The following is an 18,335-nucleotide window of genomic DNA, read 5'->3' as shown; positions in this document are numbered from 1 at the left end:
CAGCTTTTATTAAGGAATTCACCTCTCACCTTTTCTTTCCTCGTCCTGGTGTTTTTCCTCTCATGGGAAGTGGTGATATCTTCACTTGCTCCAGAGTGAGCAATAGGTCATAAGAAATTCTTCAGAAAAACCTCAGGAAGGAAGATGCTGAGGTTGGATGTGATTTTTTTTCCAAGCACTTATTTCAGATATATCTAGTCAATAACTGGTTTGAGACAATCAACTGGAATAAATTGTACAATAAAATAAATATTTTTAAAAAGAAATGTTGGGGCAGCTAGGTGGCACAGTGGCCCTGAAGTCAGGAGGACCTGAGTTCAAAACCAACCTCAGACCAAACACTTGACACTAGCTGTGTGACCCTGGGCAAGTCACTTAACCCCAATTACCTAAAAAAAGAAAAAATTTTTAAAAAGAAACGTCAATCCCTTGATGGGACCTGGTTACCAACAATTCACTTTATTTCCACATTTATTTTGTGCAGGGTACTGCACTAGGCACTGGGAGAAACACAGTTAGCAAATATGTCTCCCCCCTTTCTACCCAAAATACCAAGTAGTTTTTGTTGTTAAAAGTTTTGTGGTCCTATTGGTGCTTGGCTCTTCATTTCAAGTTTACACACACTTTCCCCCTTTCCTTCCTCTTTTCCAGACACAGAGAAGATGAGCACGGAGTAAGGCGGCAGGCATCCCCTTCCCCAGCTCTCCCTCCTTCCCACCATGAGCCACGTGGGAGGACCGCCAGACGTGGAGGTGATCGATGAGCCTGGGAGCGGAGAATCGGGAGAAGTGAACGAATCCGTGGAGGCCGACCTGGAGCACCCCGAGGTGGAGGAGGAGCAGCGGCCGCGGCCGCAGCCCCAGCATGCAGCCCCTTACCCTCGCGGCCCCACTAGGGGGGTGCGCGACCCCCAGCCCGCCCAGGGGCCGGAGGAGGAGGACCGAGGGGGCTCGCTGGCCCGCTCGGCCAGCACGGAGAGCGGCTTCCACAACCACACGGACACGGCCGAGGGGGACGTGATCGCCGCGTCCCGTGAGGACGGCTACGACCCCGAGCGGGGCCAGGAGAACGAGGACGAGAGCGCCTACGCCGTGCAATACCGACCCGAGGCCGAGGAGTACACAGAGAACGCCGAGGCCGAGCATGCCGAAGCCACTCATCGCCGGAGCCTGCCCAACCACCTGCACTTCCACTCCCTGGAGCACGAGGAGGCCATGAACGCCGCCTACTCGGGCTACGTCTACACGCACCGGCTCTTCCATCGCGGCGAGGACGAACCCTATGCGGAGCCCTACGCGGACTATGCGGGGCTGCAGGAGCACGTGTACGAGGAGATCGGGGACACGGCGGAGCTAGACGGACGCGACGGCCTGCGGCTCTACGAGCAAGAGCGCGAGGAGGCGGACAACTACCGCAAAGAGGCACTGGGGGCGCGTCTGCACCACTATGACGAGCGCTCAGACGGCGAGTCTGACAGCCCCGAGAAGGAGGCGGAGTTCGCCCCCTACCCGCGCATGGACAGCTACGAGCAGGAGGAGGACATCGACCAGATTGTGGCCGAGGTCAAACAGAGCATGAGCTCCCAGAGCCTCGACAAAGCCTCTGAGGACATGCCCGAGGCCGAGCAGAATTTGGACAGGGCGCCCAGCCCGGAAGGCGGCTGCGGCGACGCAGGGCAGCCGGGGAGCCCTGGGCAGCCTGCCCCCGTAGGACCCCGACCCGCCGGCCACGCCGGTGATGCCGGGCAGCAGCGCTACAGCAAGGAAAAGAGGGATGCCATCTCACTGGCCATCAAGGACATTAAGGAGGCCATCGAGGAGGTGAAAACCAGGACCATCCGTTCGCCTTACACTCCAGATGAGCCAAAAGAGCCCATTTGGGTCATGCGGCAGGACATCAGTCCCACTAGGGACTGTGATGACCAGAGGCCAGCAGATGGAGATGTGAGTATGTGGAGCTGTGGGATGCATTCCTCTTCCGCATTGCTGGGAGGGCAAGGAGGGATCTGGCCAGCCTTTGGGGAGGAGAGGGAGGGAAAGGTCCGGACCAAGATGTCCCATCTTCTCAGGCCACCTCGTTCTAATTTATGCTTAAATTTGTGATAATTAACCTCCTCTAGAAGGTTAAGTTCTTACTGGGATCCCAAAAATGTGTTGTATTTTGTCCTTCCCCGAGATTTCCCCCCCCCTTCCCCCTCAACTCTTTATGCCAGTACATCAATTCAATTTGAAGAAAAACCAAGTAGTTGGGAAGTTGTAATTAAATCAATCAGGTAATTACTGTCATTAACTCTGAGTGTCATTGGAGGGAGGGAGGGGCCAAGACCAAGATGCCCCACATCTCCAGTTGTCTCGTTCTGTTTCATGCTTAAATAGGCGATCATAGACCTTCTCTGGGTTAAACAATCTTTCTGTGATCCCAAGATGTGTTGCTTTTTGTTTTTTTGGTGAGATTCCTTTCTCCTTGCCCATCCCTCAACCTCTTTAAGCCTGTTCAAAAATTCACTTTGAAGAAAATCTAGTGGTTGGGGAGTTATACTTGGACTTACTTAGGTAATTACTGTCATTAAGTTTGAGTGTCATTAGAGGGAGGGGGAATCGGTGAGTGCCCTCCTGAGACATCAAAAGAGACCTTTTAAAGTGTGCTTTTCTGATTGAGATGCCTTCGGTTCTTTGCCCACCCAAACCTCTTTAACTGTCCCATTTAACACTTAGTGACAAGTTACTTCTTCACCATGGGTAACTTTTTCACTCCTTGTGTCAATTTGCTGAAAGTAATCCCTGCCCATGTCAACATTTTATTTTCCATTTCAGGAATACCAAAATATTTAATAGCACAAGCAAACTGGTTGTCCCAATCTGTTCAGAATGATTTAGAAGGGCTAACCTTTGTCCCTTACAGGTAGTGGTAAAGGTTCTGTTTATGGCTATTCACTTTCCTATTTTCTTTAGAGCTTGGCTTTTTTTAAAAAGCAATTTAATTTAAAATTGCATCTTGAAGTAAAAAAGAAGTTAAGAGTTTAAATTCAATTTTGTTTGTATCTACATCTTTGAGTGCAACAAAGTATGTTTCCTAGTGACTATCTTCTGGTAAGAAAGGTCATTCATGCAAACCAGTTGCAGATTTGCAATATAGTTTTTATTCATTTTTTAAGAGTTACTTAAGCCAGAAAGGCACTATTTGCCCCTCTTTGTGTAATAGTCAAACTGCTATTTGCACGTTAAATTTTCCATTGAGTGGCCAGATTAGAAATAGTATTTACTTGTACACATAGTATGCCTGAGAAGGAACTGCACACTCTAAGTAGGGTGCAGCACATTCAAAGATGGATAGATCCATTATGAGTGAGTGCCTCAGGTATTTTCCCAATATAAGCAAGGCCCTGATTTGTTATTAGAAAGACAGGGCAGGTGAATCAGTAAGGTACAGAGGAAGCTACTATATCTCCTTTTAAATTGGTGGGTGGGGTGGAGAGGGTACAGGGCAGGAATGAAGCATTCTCCAAAGAAAAGAAATAGAATAGGCTCTTCGAGGAGGAATCACAGCTTATCCAAAAAAGTCAATTTCATCCTTCCCTGAAAGTTGGAAAAACCATCAGAAAGGAAGAACATAAGCTTGAACCCTTTGGATACTTATACTTCTATGTTTTCAGAATTTCTAGAATGTACCGTCCTAAACTGTTAGACATACAGTAATCAGCACAACCACACACATTAAGCTCTTGCAGTTATCTTAATACGAAGCCTGCTATGAAATGTGTTATGGTTTGCTTTTATGAAGAAAAATTCAAACCATATTGTAAAGATACTCTTAAAAAGACTTAGGACCTCTGATCCAGTGACTAACCACAAGAGTGGTCAATAGTTGCCAACAACAGTTCCAGAAGACTCAATAATAAAATATGCTACCCACCCCCAGACAGATAAATATCAGACTCAGAATGCAGATTGATTTTTTTGCGTTTGGATGTGACCAAGTTTGGAGATTTGTTTTGGTTGACTACATGTTTATAAGAGATTTTGTTTTTCTTGCTTTCTCAGAGTGGGGCTCCAGATGGAAAGGAGGGAGAGAGAGACTGTGAACTTAAAAACAAAATTTAATTAATTTAAAAAAACTTAAAAAGCATGGATTCAGAGAATTTTAAAGTTGAAAGACATTACTTTAATCTAATTAAACATCTAGTTTAATCCTTTCATTTTACAGATGAGGAGACTAGCTCAGAAAAGTTTAAGTCAATTACCTTGTTGACTTGGTAATGGGCAAGTGGCAGCCTGACTCCCAGACCATGACACTTTTTTAAAAAAATAGATTTTTTTTTTCAGTCAACAAAAATCTCCTTTCTCTTACTTTCCCCTTTGCCTACCACTCCCCAGTTGAGAAAGAAAGAAAAATAAAACCCCAAGAAAAGGGCACTGTCTATTACTATACTAACCCTTTAATGCAGGGGTTCTTAGCCTTTTCTTGGGCCATGGACCCCCTTCGACACTGTGGTGAAGCCTAAGGTTCCCATCTCATCATGGTGTTTTTAAATGCATGAAATAAAATACAAAGGATTTCAATGGAAAGCAATTACATTAAAATACTTAAGATATTTATACACTCTGTGTGTGTGTGTGTGTGTGTGTGTGTGTATATACACATATTTACATATACACACCCCAGGTTAAGAACCCCTCCTTTAATGGTGTGGCATGAAGTTCCTTTCAGAAAGTATGGTGGATTTGTAGGGCACAGGATGGCTTAAGAAACATAGCTTAAATAATCATTTCCAGGAGCCAAGATGGCAGAGTAAGCAGTAAATCGACATAACTCTCGCATATTCACCTCCAAACAACTATAAAATAGTGTCCCAAAACAAATCCTGGAACAGCAGAACCAACAAAAAGATGGGGTGAAACAATCCTTGAGCCCAAGAAACTTGGGAGATTGGCAGGAAAGATCTGTCTTATTCCAGAAAAGAGGAGCACAGTCCAGGACAGGATGCATCCCAGCATGCCAGCAATAAGTCCCACCTCAACAAACCAGTGGTAGATCCTGAGCCCCATTGTAGTAGAACAGGCAAATACTAACACCAAGACCATCCACGTGCCTCAGCATAGATAGGGGAATGACCAAACTCCAGCTCTGAGAACCATCTTGTGCCCCAGCACAGCCCTAGGCAAACAGGCAGCTGCCTACAGCCAGACTGCCATGTGCTTCAGCACAGCCCCAGGGAAACAAAGAAACACCCTGTTGGCCTCAGGACACACCAGATACCACCACTAGGACCTTGGCTTGGCCCCAAGTAAGCTGTCAGACCCCAATGTCCTCTATCAGCATCAGCCACCTCTTTACCCACCCCTCAGCTAAGCACCAAAAAAGAGGGTTCTGAGCTGGCCTCAGGGCTATATCAGGGTAGCACCAGGTAAATAGCCAGGGGCCTGCAGCTCCTGGCACCTGAAGCCTGAAACAGTGCCCCTTTCACCCCAGGAGCAGAGTTCCAATCGAAAAGAAAGGAAAAAGGCTGGAAAATGATCAAAAAACAAAACAAAGCAAAAGAATCTGACCATAGAAAGTCATTATGGTGACAGGGAAGATCAAGACACAAACTCAGAAGAGGACAATAATGTCAAAACACCTATGGAAAAACCCCAAAGAAAAACAGCAAATGGTCTCAAGACCAGAAAGAACTCATGGAAGAGCTAAAAAAGGAGCTTAAACAATCCTATAAGAGAGGTAAAAGAAAAATTGGGAAAAGAAATGAGAGTGATGCAACAGTATTATGAAAAAAGTGTCAACAGGTTGGAAAAAGAAAACAACTGCTTAAAAAAGTAGAATTGTCCAAATGGAAAAGGAAGTACGAAAGCTAATTGGGGAAAACGACACTTCAAAAGTTAGAATTGGGCAAGTGGAAGCTAATGGCTCTCCGAGACATTAAGAACCAATCAAACAAATCCAAAAGAATTTTAAAAATGGAAGAAAATGTAAAATACGTAACGGGAAAAGCAGCTGACCTGGAAAACAGATCTAGAAGAGACGATTCTGAATCATTGGACTACCTGAAAGCCATAATCAAAAGAAGGAGCTGGACAGCATCTTTTAGTAAATTATCAAGGAAAACTGACCTGGTGTCCTGGAGCCAGAGGAAAAAATAGGCATTGAAAGAATCTACTGATCACCTCAGGAAAGAGATCCCAAAATAAAAACTACAAAGAACATTATAGCCAAATAATCAGAACTATCAAGTCAAGGGGGAAAAAATACCATAAATGACCAGAAAGAAACAATTCAAATATTGGGGAGCCATTCTATTACATGATTGTATTACACAGGACTTGGCAGCTGCAACATTAAAAGATTGGAGGTCATGGAATATGATTAAAATCCAAAAGACAAAGGAGCTAGGACTACAAACCAAGAATCACTCACCTGGCAAAATTAAGCATAATACATCATGGGAAAAAAATGATCATTTAATGAAATAGAGGAGTTTCAAGCTTTCATAAGGAGAAGACCAAAATTAAATGAAAATTTTGATCTCCAACATCAAGACCCAAGAGAAGCATAAATAGATAAAAGGGAAAAGACAGCACAAAGAATTCAGTAGAGCTAAACTATTTGCATCCCCAAAGTGATTCTTGTAATTCTTAATTGTATCACTAATAGTATAGCTAGAAGAAATACACATAGACAGAGGGTACAGGTATAAGATGAATTTGAAGGAATGACATAAAATAAAATTAAGGAATGAGAAAGAGGAGTACAGTGGATGCTAGAGGAAGGAAGAGGCAGAGTGGGGTAAATAATTTCACATGAAGAGGCAAGAAAACATTACAATGGAAGGGATTTGGGGCAGGGAACCTTACTCTTATCAATATTGGCTCAAAGAGAGAATAATATGCACAGTCAGTTGAATATAGAAATCTATCTTACCTGACAGGGAAGTAGGAGGGGAGGAGGTTAAATAAAGGGGGTAGGGTGGGAACTGATAGAAGGCAAGGCAGATCAAGGGAGGTGGTAGACAGAAGCAGTGTAAGGAGAGAGATGACAGACAGGAGGAAGAATAGGATAAAGGTAAATACACAGGTAGTAATCATAACTGTGAATCTGAATGGGATAAACTCTCCCATAAAATGGAAATGAATAGCAAAGTGGATCAAAAACCAAAATCCTACGATACATTGTTTATGAAAAACACTTGAAGCAGAGAGACACACACACAGAATAAAGGTAAGGGGCTGAAGCAGAACCTGTTATGCTTCAGCTGAAGTAAAAAAAGCAGAGGTAACAATTCTGATCTCAAAGTCAAAGCAAAAATGGATCTAATTAAAAGAGATAAAGAAGGAAACTACATCTTGCTAAAAGGCACCATACACAGTAAAGTAGTATGAATACAAACATGTATGTACCAAGTGGTATAGCATCCAGATTCTTAAAGGACAGGTTAAGTGAGTAACAGGAAGAAATAGACAGCAGAACTATACTAGTGGGGGACTGCAACCTCCCCCTCTCTAAACTAGATAAATCTAACCACAAAATAAAGAAGAAAGAAGTTAAGGAAGTGTTTAGAATTTTAGAAAAGTTAAATATGATAAACCTCTGGAGAATATTGGGCATAGAAAGGATTTTTTTCCTCGGTGATACATGGCACCTACGCAAAAATTGACCATGTAATAGGGCATAAAAACCTCAAAATCAAATGTAGAAAGGCAAAAATATTAAATGTATTCTTTTTGGATCATAATGCAATAAAAATTATATTCAACAAAGGGCAGTGGAAAGGTGGACTAAAAATTAATTGGAAACTAAATAATCTAATCCTGAAGAATAAGTGAGTCAAAGAACAAATCACAGAAACAATAATTTCATTAAAGAGAATGAGAAAAATGAGACAACACACCAAAATTTTGGGATGCCGCCAAAGCAATACTTAAGGGAAATTTTATTTCTAAATTCTTACATCAACAAAATAGAAAAAGAACAGGTCAGCAAATTGGGCATGCAACTGAAAAAAAACCTAGAAAAAATACAAATTTAAAATACTCAATTGAGTACCAAATTAGAAATCCTGAAAATCAAATATGGGAGTAATAAGATTTAAAGTTTAAAAAAAAAAACTAGTGAGCTAATTAATAAATCTAGGAGCTGGTTTTATGGGAAAAAACCCCAATAAGATAGATAAGCCATTGGTTAATTTAACAAAAAAAAGAAAACCAAATATACATTATCAAAAGTGAAAAGGGTGAAATCACCACCAATGAAGAAGAAATTAAAGCAATCATTAGGAAATATTTTGCCAAATTATATGCAAATAAATCTGATAATCTGAGTGAAATTGATAACTATTTATGAAAATCTAAGTTACCTAGATTAACAGATCAGGAAATAGAATGCCTAAATAACCCCATCTTAGAAAAAGAAATTGAACAAGCCATTAATGAACTCCCTAGGAAAAAATCCCCAGGTCCAGATGAGTTCACAGGTAAATTCTACCAAACATCTAAAGAACAATTAATTTCATTACTGTATAAACTATTTGGAAAAAATAGATATAAACTATTTGGAAAAAATAGATGAAGGAGTCCTGCCAAACCCATTTCATGATACAAATGTGGTGCTGATACCTAAACCAGGAAGAGCTAAAACAGAGAAAGAAAATTATAGATCAATTTCCCTAATGAATATTGTTGCAAAAGATTTGAACAAAATACTAGCAAGGTGATTACAGCAGTACATCACAAGGATTATATACTGTGACCAGGTAGGATTTATACCAGGAATGCAGGGTTGGTTCAATATTGGGAAAACTATCAACATAGTTGACCATATCAATAACAAAGTCAACAGAAATCATATGATTATCTCAATAGATGCTGAAAAAGCTTTTGACAAAATACAGCATCCATTCCTATTAAAAATACTAGAGAACATAGGAATAAAGTCCTTAAAATTCCTTAAAATGAGAAGCAGTATCTAAAACCATCTGTATTATCTGTAATGTGAATAAGCTAAAATAGATAGTGTTGATTATATTAAAATAAAAAGCTTTTGAACAAACAAAACCAATGCAAACCAAGATTAGAAGGAAATCAGAAAGCTGGAAAATAATCTTTATAGCAGGTGTCTCTGATAAAGGCTTCATTTCTCAAATATGTGAAGACCTGAGTCAAATTTATAAAAATACAAGCCATTGCCCAACAGATAAATGGTGAAAGGGTATAAACAGTCAGTTTTTAGATAAAGAAATCAAAGCTGTCTAGAGGCATTTGAAGAAGTGTTCTAAATCACTTTTGATTAGAGAAATGCAAATTAAAACAACTCTGAGGCACCACCTCATACCTGTCAGATTGGCTAATATGACAAAAAAGGAAAATGATAAATGTTAGCGAGGATGTGGGAAAACTGGGACACTGATTCACTGTTGGTGGAGTTGTGAGCTGATCCATTCTGGAGAACAATTTGGAACAATGCCCAAAGGGTAATCAAACTGTGCATACCTTTTGATCCAGTAATACCAGTACTAGGTATCCCAAAGAGATCATAAAAAAGAGGAAAGGATCAACATGTGTGAAAATATTATACCAGCCCTTTCCTTGGTGGCAAAATATTGGAAATCAAGGGGATTAGCATCAATTGAGAAATGACTGAACAAGCTGTGGTATATGAATGTAATGGGATACTATTGTGTAATAAGAAATGATGACCAGGCAGATTTCAGAAAGGTGTGGAAAAAACTCATAGGAACCAATGCAAAGTGAAATGAGCAGACCCAGGAAAACATTGTACACAGTATCAGCAACATTGTATGATGATCAACTATGAATGACCCAACTCTTCTCAGCAACACAGTGATCCAAGACAAGTACAAAAGACTCAGGAAGGAAAATGCTATCCCTATCCAGATAAAGAACTGATGGACCCTGAATGCAGATCAGAGCATAATTTTTCACTTTATTCTTTTTTTGTGTTTTTTCCCCATTTGATCTGTTCCTTCTTTCACAGCTATAACAATGTGGAAACACGCTTTACATGACAGCACATATATAAACTATATTAAACTGTCTGCCATTCTCAGAAGAGGGGGGTGAGAAAAATTGGGAACTCAAAAATCTTGTAAAAATGAATGCTAAAAATTTTCTTGACATCTATTTGGGAAAAAAATATTATAAAAAAAAGCAGAAAGGTAACTTGAGACCAAGGACTGAAGGAAGGAAGGAATGAAACATTTATAAATACTTATTATGTACCAGTAACTGACAGAGCCCCAGAGGTACAAATACAAAATTCAAAACAAGTGCCTACTCTCAAAGACCTTATATTCTAATTGGAGAAGACCACATATATAGGTGGGTGGTGGCTTGGAAAGGATGTTTTGATGTGGAAAGTCACCAGGATAGTGAGTAGAGACAAAAGGCAATTCTTTGATATATCCATTTTCTGAATGGTGCTGTTGATTCAATTAGTATTCCCAGAGTTAGAGATAGAAAGTTTGAGGAGAGGCAGAGAGAGGACCAGGAAGTTGAGATAAGGCATTCTTCTTGGCAGAAAGCTGTCCAGAGTAGTGAGACTGGGGTCAACTAGCTCTGATGACCTCTCACCAATTAGAAGCACAGAGTCCAGGGCCAGAAATTGACTGCTGGCTATATTATGAATGCTTAAAAAAGAAAAAAAATATGCTTGAAACTATTTCAATACTCATTTTTAAACTATTGAATTTGAAATAGTATATCATTTCTCCCAAATTTTGTTACAAAGAGCACATTTCGTTGGCTGTGGAGGACTTGGGCTATAATCTCAGCTTCCTCTAAGCATCAGCACTGCATTTATTGGGGCAGGAAGGGGTGCAGTGGATAGAATGCTGGGCCTGAAGTCAGCAAGACCTGAGGTCAGATCCAGCTTCAGACACTTATTAGCTGTGTGACCTTGGGCAAGTCACTTAACCCTGTTTGCCTTAGATTCCTCATCTGCAAAATGAGCTGAAGAAGGAAATGGCAAACCACTCCAGGCTCTATGCCAAGAAAACCTCTGACATGACTGAAAAGTGACTCAACAATGACAAAATTCTATCCCAAGTTCCCCATAGCCAGTCGTGTTCTTCCTACACCACACTACACTCATTCTCATTGAAGATTTACTGAATCCCTGCTGAAGGTTGAGCATTGTGCATAGCTATTCTGAATGAAAGTTAAAACTTAAAATATATATTCTCTAAAATTTTTGCTTTTAGCTCATGGGGGTGGAGAAGTCCTTTTCTTCAGGTTCGTCCTGTTTAAAATCAATCTTTCCTCTTCCTTTTCTCAAACATGAAAGAAGGAGGATTTTTAAAAAAATATTCAGAGTTGCCTCTTTAACCAGATTAATGACTACATTTGAAACATTGCCAGGAACACATCCCTATTCACTCAACAAAAGGATTCTGAGTTGATGTAGAGCCTGGCATAGTCAGAGGAATTGGTAATAGCTCTCACCATGCTAATTAGGGTGTTTGGTCCTTTTTTTGGGGTGCTATGGTAAATTCTTGTGCAGCTTGGAAAGGGCAATAGTTTGAAAGAATTTTTCTAAATAAATGATGTTGATGATAACAATAGTTCACATTTTCATATTATTTTAAGGTTTACAAAGCACTTTCTTTATACCAAACCTTCTTGAGACAGAAGATAAACAACTATTAGCACCATTTTGCAGATTTCAAAGTGAGGTACAGAGATCCTCAGTGACTTGACCTGGGTTGTATGTTAGAGATAGGAATCAAATCCAGCCCTCCTGACTCTAACTTTCTCTTCACTGGTTTCTTTTTTGTGGATTTGCTTCCAGACTAAATATAGATGATAGTTTTATGTTATTCATGTTATTTAAATTATGAATAAATTAACAAAGAAGATTTATAAAGTATTTACTTACGTGGTAGGCATTGTGCTAAGAGCCAAGGATGCAAATACAAGACAACACATATTGGCAAATTCAGTTAAAAGGGAGGTAGGGGTGGGCAGTGTGGAGGAGGTTGGGAAATGGGTTGGTGTGTCTGGGACCAGGTAAAATAAGGTAAAAATTCACCAACCAGAGCCCAGAGTTATATGGTAAGATAAGAGTTTTAAAGTGTATTTGTAGGAAGAAGCTTGTTGGAAGTAGACCTCATTCTAAAGAATGAGCAGATGGATTGAGTTTGGGGAGTATGGCATATTGGTTCCAGCGTAGCTTGAAGTCAGTGAGAAATGGGCTCAAATAGCCCTTCAGACACTTACTCATTTTTTTGACCCTGGACAAGTTGCTTAACCTCTTTGTGCCCCAGTTTCTCCACTTGTCAAAATGGGGGCTAATAATAGCACCTACAACATTGGGGAGGAATGACAATGAAGTAAGAAAATTAAGTAGAGCCCTTTGCCCATCCTAGAGCATCATATCTATTTAACTGTTGTTTTTGCTTTGGCAGCTTTGGTTAATAAGTGGGATCAGATCCTTCATAAAACTTGAAAGATTTTGAAGCTGTAGGGGATAGAGACGAGTTCATTTAGGGGGCATTAAATTTTTCCATCAATCAGTCAAGAAGCACTTAGTAAGCTATGTGTGTGCTAGGCTAGGTGCTGAGAATACAAAGACAAGAATGGAATAATTCCAGCCCTCAAGGAACTCACCTCCTATAGGGAACAACATGCATATCAATAAATATGTACCAAATCAATATAAGGTCATTTTCTGCACAAGGCACAAGCACCTGGGACGATCCAGGAAAGGCCTCATGTGAATGGTGGAGCTTGAGCTGAACTTGGAAGAATATTGGTGGGGGAGAAAGGGAGGGAGGAACAGCCTGTATAAAGGCCAACATCTGAGTCAAGACCAGCAAGTATGACTGGACCAAAGAGTGTACAAATGGCTGTAATGTATAATAAGTTTGGGAAAGTTGGTTGCAGCCTGGTTGTGTATGGTTTTAAATGCCAAACGTGAAAGTTTGATCCTAGGTATAATAGGGAGCCACAGGCGTTTATTGGGCATGGTCAGACCTGTACTTTAGGAAAATTTCTTTGGTTGCTGTGTGGAAGGATGGATTAGAAAAGTGGGAGGCTCAAAGCAGAGAGACCAATTAGGAGACTATTGAAATAATTCAGGTGAGACATGATGAGAATCTGAAGGAATAGGGCTTCTGTGTGGGTGGGAAGAAGGGAATAGGTTCCAGAGATATTGTGGAAGAAAGAATTTTTGGGGGGTTGGGAGGTGACTTTTGTATCCACAGACTTGGGTAGATATATTTAGGATTAGGTAGTGGGCAGTATAGTGTGATAGAGAGCTAGCCTTGATGCCAGGAAGATCTAGGTTGAAGACCTGCTTCTAATGCATACTGTCCTAGGCAATTCTAAGACTGTCAGTTTCAGAGAAGCTGTCATCCTCCTTAAGGTTCACTTTATCTTGCCCAGTCCCAAACCCACCAAGCCTCTTCTTAGCCATTTCCAAGCCCCCCTGCTCTTGCCTCCTTTCCAACATAACACTCAATATGTGTTACTTTGTATTAGCATCCTCAGCCCTTAGGGATGTAGAGGGAGTATCCTCACCTAGGAACACTCAGTGGTTGGGACCTGCAGCCTCGAGGCCACATGTGGCCTTCTAGGTCCTTGGGTATGGCTTTTTGGCGGAGTCCAAGTTTTGCAGAACAAATCCTTTTATAAAGGGGATTTGTTCTGTGAAGTTTGGATTCAGTCAAAGAGCCATGCTTGAGGACCTAGAGGGCCACATGTGGCCTCCAGGCCACAGGTTCCCCACCCCTGTTCTACCAATGAAATCATGGGTCTAGTCCCTATCCCTAGGTTACATAATTATTTAGGCCTTCCTTTGATTTGAAAAATAAATATTACAAAGCCTTTCTTTAACCAAAATGCAATCTGATACATTATGGCAGTTTGAAACAGTTAGCTGCAACGCTACTGGCATCTTTAAGCAAATCACTTAACCCATGAAAAAACAACGTGGCAATTCTCTCTGAAATACTGTCACCGTGATTTTAAGGGCATTATTGAGTGCTTGCTGATAGCAACATGAAAAGAAATTTGGAAATTATGTGTTGGAGGGTAAATAGTTAATTCTCCCAGTGGAGAGAGGGAGTGAAGGAATGCCTTTACTTTTGATTTGTCAGCTTGTACTTAGAAAATAGTTCTTTTTTTTAACCATTTTAACTCACCTTTAAAATTTCAACCCATCAGTCAAGCTTGAGGCGTGCTTGCCCAGCTCCCAAGGGCTCTGTCAGGCATCTCCTGCCTGACATCAGCCCATCCGCCCTCAATTCACAGGAGCAAAACATGTCTGATGATCCATTCAGCAAAGCCCACGTTATCCAATTACATTGTACACCATGGATAGGGAGGGAAAGTAATGGAAAAGATCGATTTTATTTTTTTAACCCTCAGACTTCGGATATTACCCTTTTCCTGACTCTACTCCCAAGAGAAATTTTTCACATTCATGTATTGTCTTACCAAGTATACATGACTGATATGTGGAAGTGATGTGACAGGTGACAGGGAGAGGAGAGAGACAATTTGGCCAGAGAGACTCATCACTTTTAGTTAGAAATGGAAGTACATGAGGTTAACATTCCAGTATCTGATATTTTCCACTATTAATTTGGGGAACAGATAAATATCCTAGAAATATTTAGAGAAGTTATACCTTCCATTGTTAGTGCTAATTCTTTATCTAGGGTAAATGGATTGAAAAATGAATGAGGAAAGGGATAAGGACATGTATATTTTAGATACTTTAATTCCATTGATTTTCCTAAAGCTGGTGGTTTAGCACTTTTACTGTTTTTTTCCCACCCTGCCCTGTTTACCCTCTACATATGAACAGTGAAATGACTAGGAGGCAAAAAGGGAATATGTGGCTTTCATTAAACCATATACAGAGAGTGCTGAGTTTATGGAAAAAATCAGAATTGGATTTAAATTCACATTTTGTGGGCCAGCTTTTATTAGCAAAAAGGTCGTTCACCTCTGCCATATCCCTCCTAACTCTGTCCCCACCCCTGCAAGGTCACAAATATCCCCATCTTGGAAAGTTTTACAAGGAGAAGATAGTCTCCCTATACTTGGCCATTATCATAACTCATGCAGGGAATTTTGTTCGGTTCTAGGTATCAGTTTAAGGACATAGAGAAACTGGAGAGTATTCAAAGGTCAGCTAGGATGGTAAAGTCCATGTCATGTTAGGAGTGGTTGAAGGAACTATCAGCCAGCAAGCATTTATTAATGCAAATGCAATATCTTAAATATACAAATACAAGTCCTTGCCTGAAAATGGCACATAACAGGAAAACTGAAAAGGGAGGAGGGTGTGGTACCTGGAAATGATAGAGATGTCCAGTTTTTAGCCTGGTGAGAAATGAAGAGGTGGCTGGCTTGGGCACCCACCTTAAAAAGAGGATTAAATGAAACTAAAGATGTTTAGGCTGGAGGAGTATAGGTAGGACTAGATGGCATTCTAACTCAGTAGCTTCACAGCTTTAGAATTGTAAAGGGGCCTCAGAGGTCATCGAGTCTCACACCTTAATTTGACAGATGAGAACAACCAGACAATGAAGATTAAGGTCACATTTGCATTGATGGATGATGCTGGAATTAGAACATTGTGTCAGTCTTTGGAACCACATTCTCTAAGCCCCTCAATGTATCAGAAAACAGGCATCCAAATCTTAACTGTGCCGTTTTTGAAAGGTTGCTAAGGCCGCTCTACAGAGCCTAGTAGAAGATGGAATGAGTTTAGTCAGTCAGTGCTGCCTTTGTCTTATTCACTCATTTTCTTGGGGATGAATGACCCTGGTTTAATTGCAGTGAAGGTCAGCCTGATCTGGACCTGATTAAAAGATCCAGTCCTCTCTCCCATATGGACAATTCCAGACCATCAGTGGACTGACTCACTTTACATATCTGGCTTTATCTCCTATTGTGTCCTAACATAATTACAACCTACTTTTACTTTGTAGCATTATCTCATCTCCAGTGGGTATTTGTGTTGTCTCCCCAACTGTAAGATAAGCTTATTTGAGGCAGACACAATATTCATCTCTTGTATCTCTAAATGTTTTCATGGTGCTGGGTACATAGTTGATTTGATGTGACATATAAAACAAGCTGACCTGTGTCAATAAATTAGAGTAGCTCTCCTATGCATTGTTCTCAGGCTAATTCTTTACTTCTTAGAGAAGTTCTGAAAGGTAGATTGGGCAATGTCTTCCCACAGTTAAGAGGCGGCTAGGTGGCACATTGGAGAGAGGGCCATATCTGGAATCAGGAAGACCTGAGTTCAAATTTGACCTCAGATACGTATTAGCTGTGTAGCCCTGGATAAGTCACTTAACCTCCATCAGCCATGATTTCCTCATCTGTAAAATGGGGATAATAATAATAATTCTTACCTCCAAAGGTTGTTGTGAGGATCAAATAAGATATTTGTAAAATGCTTTGTAAACCTTTAGTTCCACATAAATGCTTGCTATTAGTTATTATTCATGGTAGATTTGGGGAGTCATCTTGGTTTGGGAGGCACTGAAGAAAGAATAAAAAGTTTAGAAGAGGACATAAGCTTGGGGCAATTTTATCACTACCCTGTAATCTAGTAAATTTAATATATTTTTTAAAAGAAAAGAAACTGTACATAACAAATTCATGGTTTCACATATAATCCTCATTTTCTTTATAAGTTGAAATATTTATGTTTTTTAATGATTATTACATGCATAAGGAAAAAGAAAACATCTTTTAAAAATGAATAAGACTCAGCAGCTGATGAATCTGAATTTCTGCTCTATCCCCTGACCTACTAAAAATCCTTAGACTTAGTCCCTTAATCTTCTCTCTGCCTCAGTCTCCTCATCTGTATGGTGGGTTAAGCAGATTAAGGTTCTCAAGATGGCCCCCACTTACTCCAAGTGCTTTATGGAGGGGTTAAATAACAATCAGAAGCTTAGAATATTATTTGGTGAAAAGTGAAAACTGCCACAGGGCAAATTAGTCAAGTCACATCAGATCAACAAGCATTTACTAAATGCTCATCATATGCCAGGTACATTGCTAAGTACTAGGAATATACATACACTCAGAAAGAAAGACAATTCCTGCTCTCAAAGAGCTTACTTTTTATTGGAGAAAGACTCCACCTGAAAGGAGGCTGAAAGGCGGTAGGAAAGGGAGAAGGAGGCACATGGATAAGGGCGTAGTGGAGAAAGTCCAAAGACTCAAGAGTAGAGCCCAAAGAGAAATGAAGATATGGCTGGCCTGGATGCTTTCCTAAAAATGGAGGTTCTGTGAGGAATCAGCCAATCAGGGGAAAGAGATACAGGGAAGCATTGTCGTTTCAGTGGGAGAAGTCCAGGGATAGAACGAACTTACTGGGTGAGGAGGCTCCTGGTAAAGGAGGCTCAGAGAGTCAAGTGAACCCCAGAAAGGAAGGAAGGCACATAAAGCAGTTTGTCTGGGCATCCCACTCTCCCTCTCTCTATGCCTCCTTTTGCCACTTTCTGGGAACCCTGAGTGCCCTCTTGCTGCCCAGCTTCTAACTCTGTGAATTCCATCTGGAATAGCTCCAGGTAGCATTCCTTAAATCATAGCATGTAGGTGGCAGTTTTAAGGAAATGTTGGCTAGATCTTGGTTGCTGTTGTCTCAACTCAAGTCAACATCCTCTGAAACAGATTGAGAGAAGTGGAAGAGACTTTTAGAGAACAATAGGTTCCATAGCTTCCTTCCATCTACATTAGTCCTACTCGGGTCCCCACCCCCCTCCCCTGCTGCTAGTACCATCCTCTAGAAATTACTTTGCTTACTTTCTGTACATTGTATAACTTCTCTGTACTTGTATTGCTTCCTGCTTATAGAATGTAAGAATGTAATGCCTTTTAGGGCAGGAACAGTTTCATTTAGTATTTGTCTCTGGTACTTTTTTTGTCTCGGTGATTTCTTTGGCATAAGAAACTCCCACTACCAGGGCATATTGGTAACTGTTTTGCAACTTATAGTCTTAGAGATCTCCTGGGGCACTGAGGAGTTAAGTGACTTCCCCAGGATCACCCAGACAATATATATTACAGGCATGACTTGAACCCAGCCTTCCTTATTTCAAGGTTCACTTTGAATTAATTAGTTAATTAATTGTGACTGCCTCCAATTCAGTGCTTTCCCCAATACAGTATGTTGACTTTTTTCCCTAAGAGACAACAACTTATTTTCATAAGCATGTTGGAGAGGCAGGGCTAGGGAACCTTAGTTTCTCTGACACCCCTTCCCAGTGACTCTCCCATCCCTATCCTTGGCTTATTCCATCAGGCTGATTTTAAATCTGCATTCTTATAAACTGAATGGATTTTTCTTTGTCTGTT

At 40.7% G+C, this 18,335-nt stretch overlaps 1 protein-coding gene across 1 annotated transcript in view; it reads left to right on the top strand.

The window, feature by feature from the left end:
* The first annotated feature begins 388 nt into the window (after positions 1 to 388).
* Positions 389 to 18,335, top strand: part of APBA1 (amyloid beta precursor protein binding family A member 1) — an 86,781-nt gene continuing 68,834 nt past the window's right edge. The window contains 1 exon segment of the mRNA XM_021001823.2: positions 389 to 1,943. Within this exon segment, the coding sequence (XP_020857482.1) occupies positions 720 to 1,943 (1,224 nt within the window). The 5' untranslated portion in view covers positions 389 to 719.

The sequence above is a fragment of the Phascolarctos cinereus genome, unplaced genomic scaffold, assembly GCF_003287225.1.
Source record: "Phascolarctos cinereus isolate Bilbo 61053 unplaced genomic scaffold, phaCin_HiC Scaffold_4;HRSCAF=312, whole genome shotgun sequence".
NCBI lineage: Eukaryota > Metazoa > Chordata > Mammalia > Diprotodontia > Phascolarctidae > Phascolarctos > Phascolarctos cinereus.
This window is presented reverse-complemented; position numbering and strand designations above follow the sequence as displayed.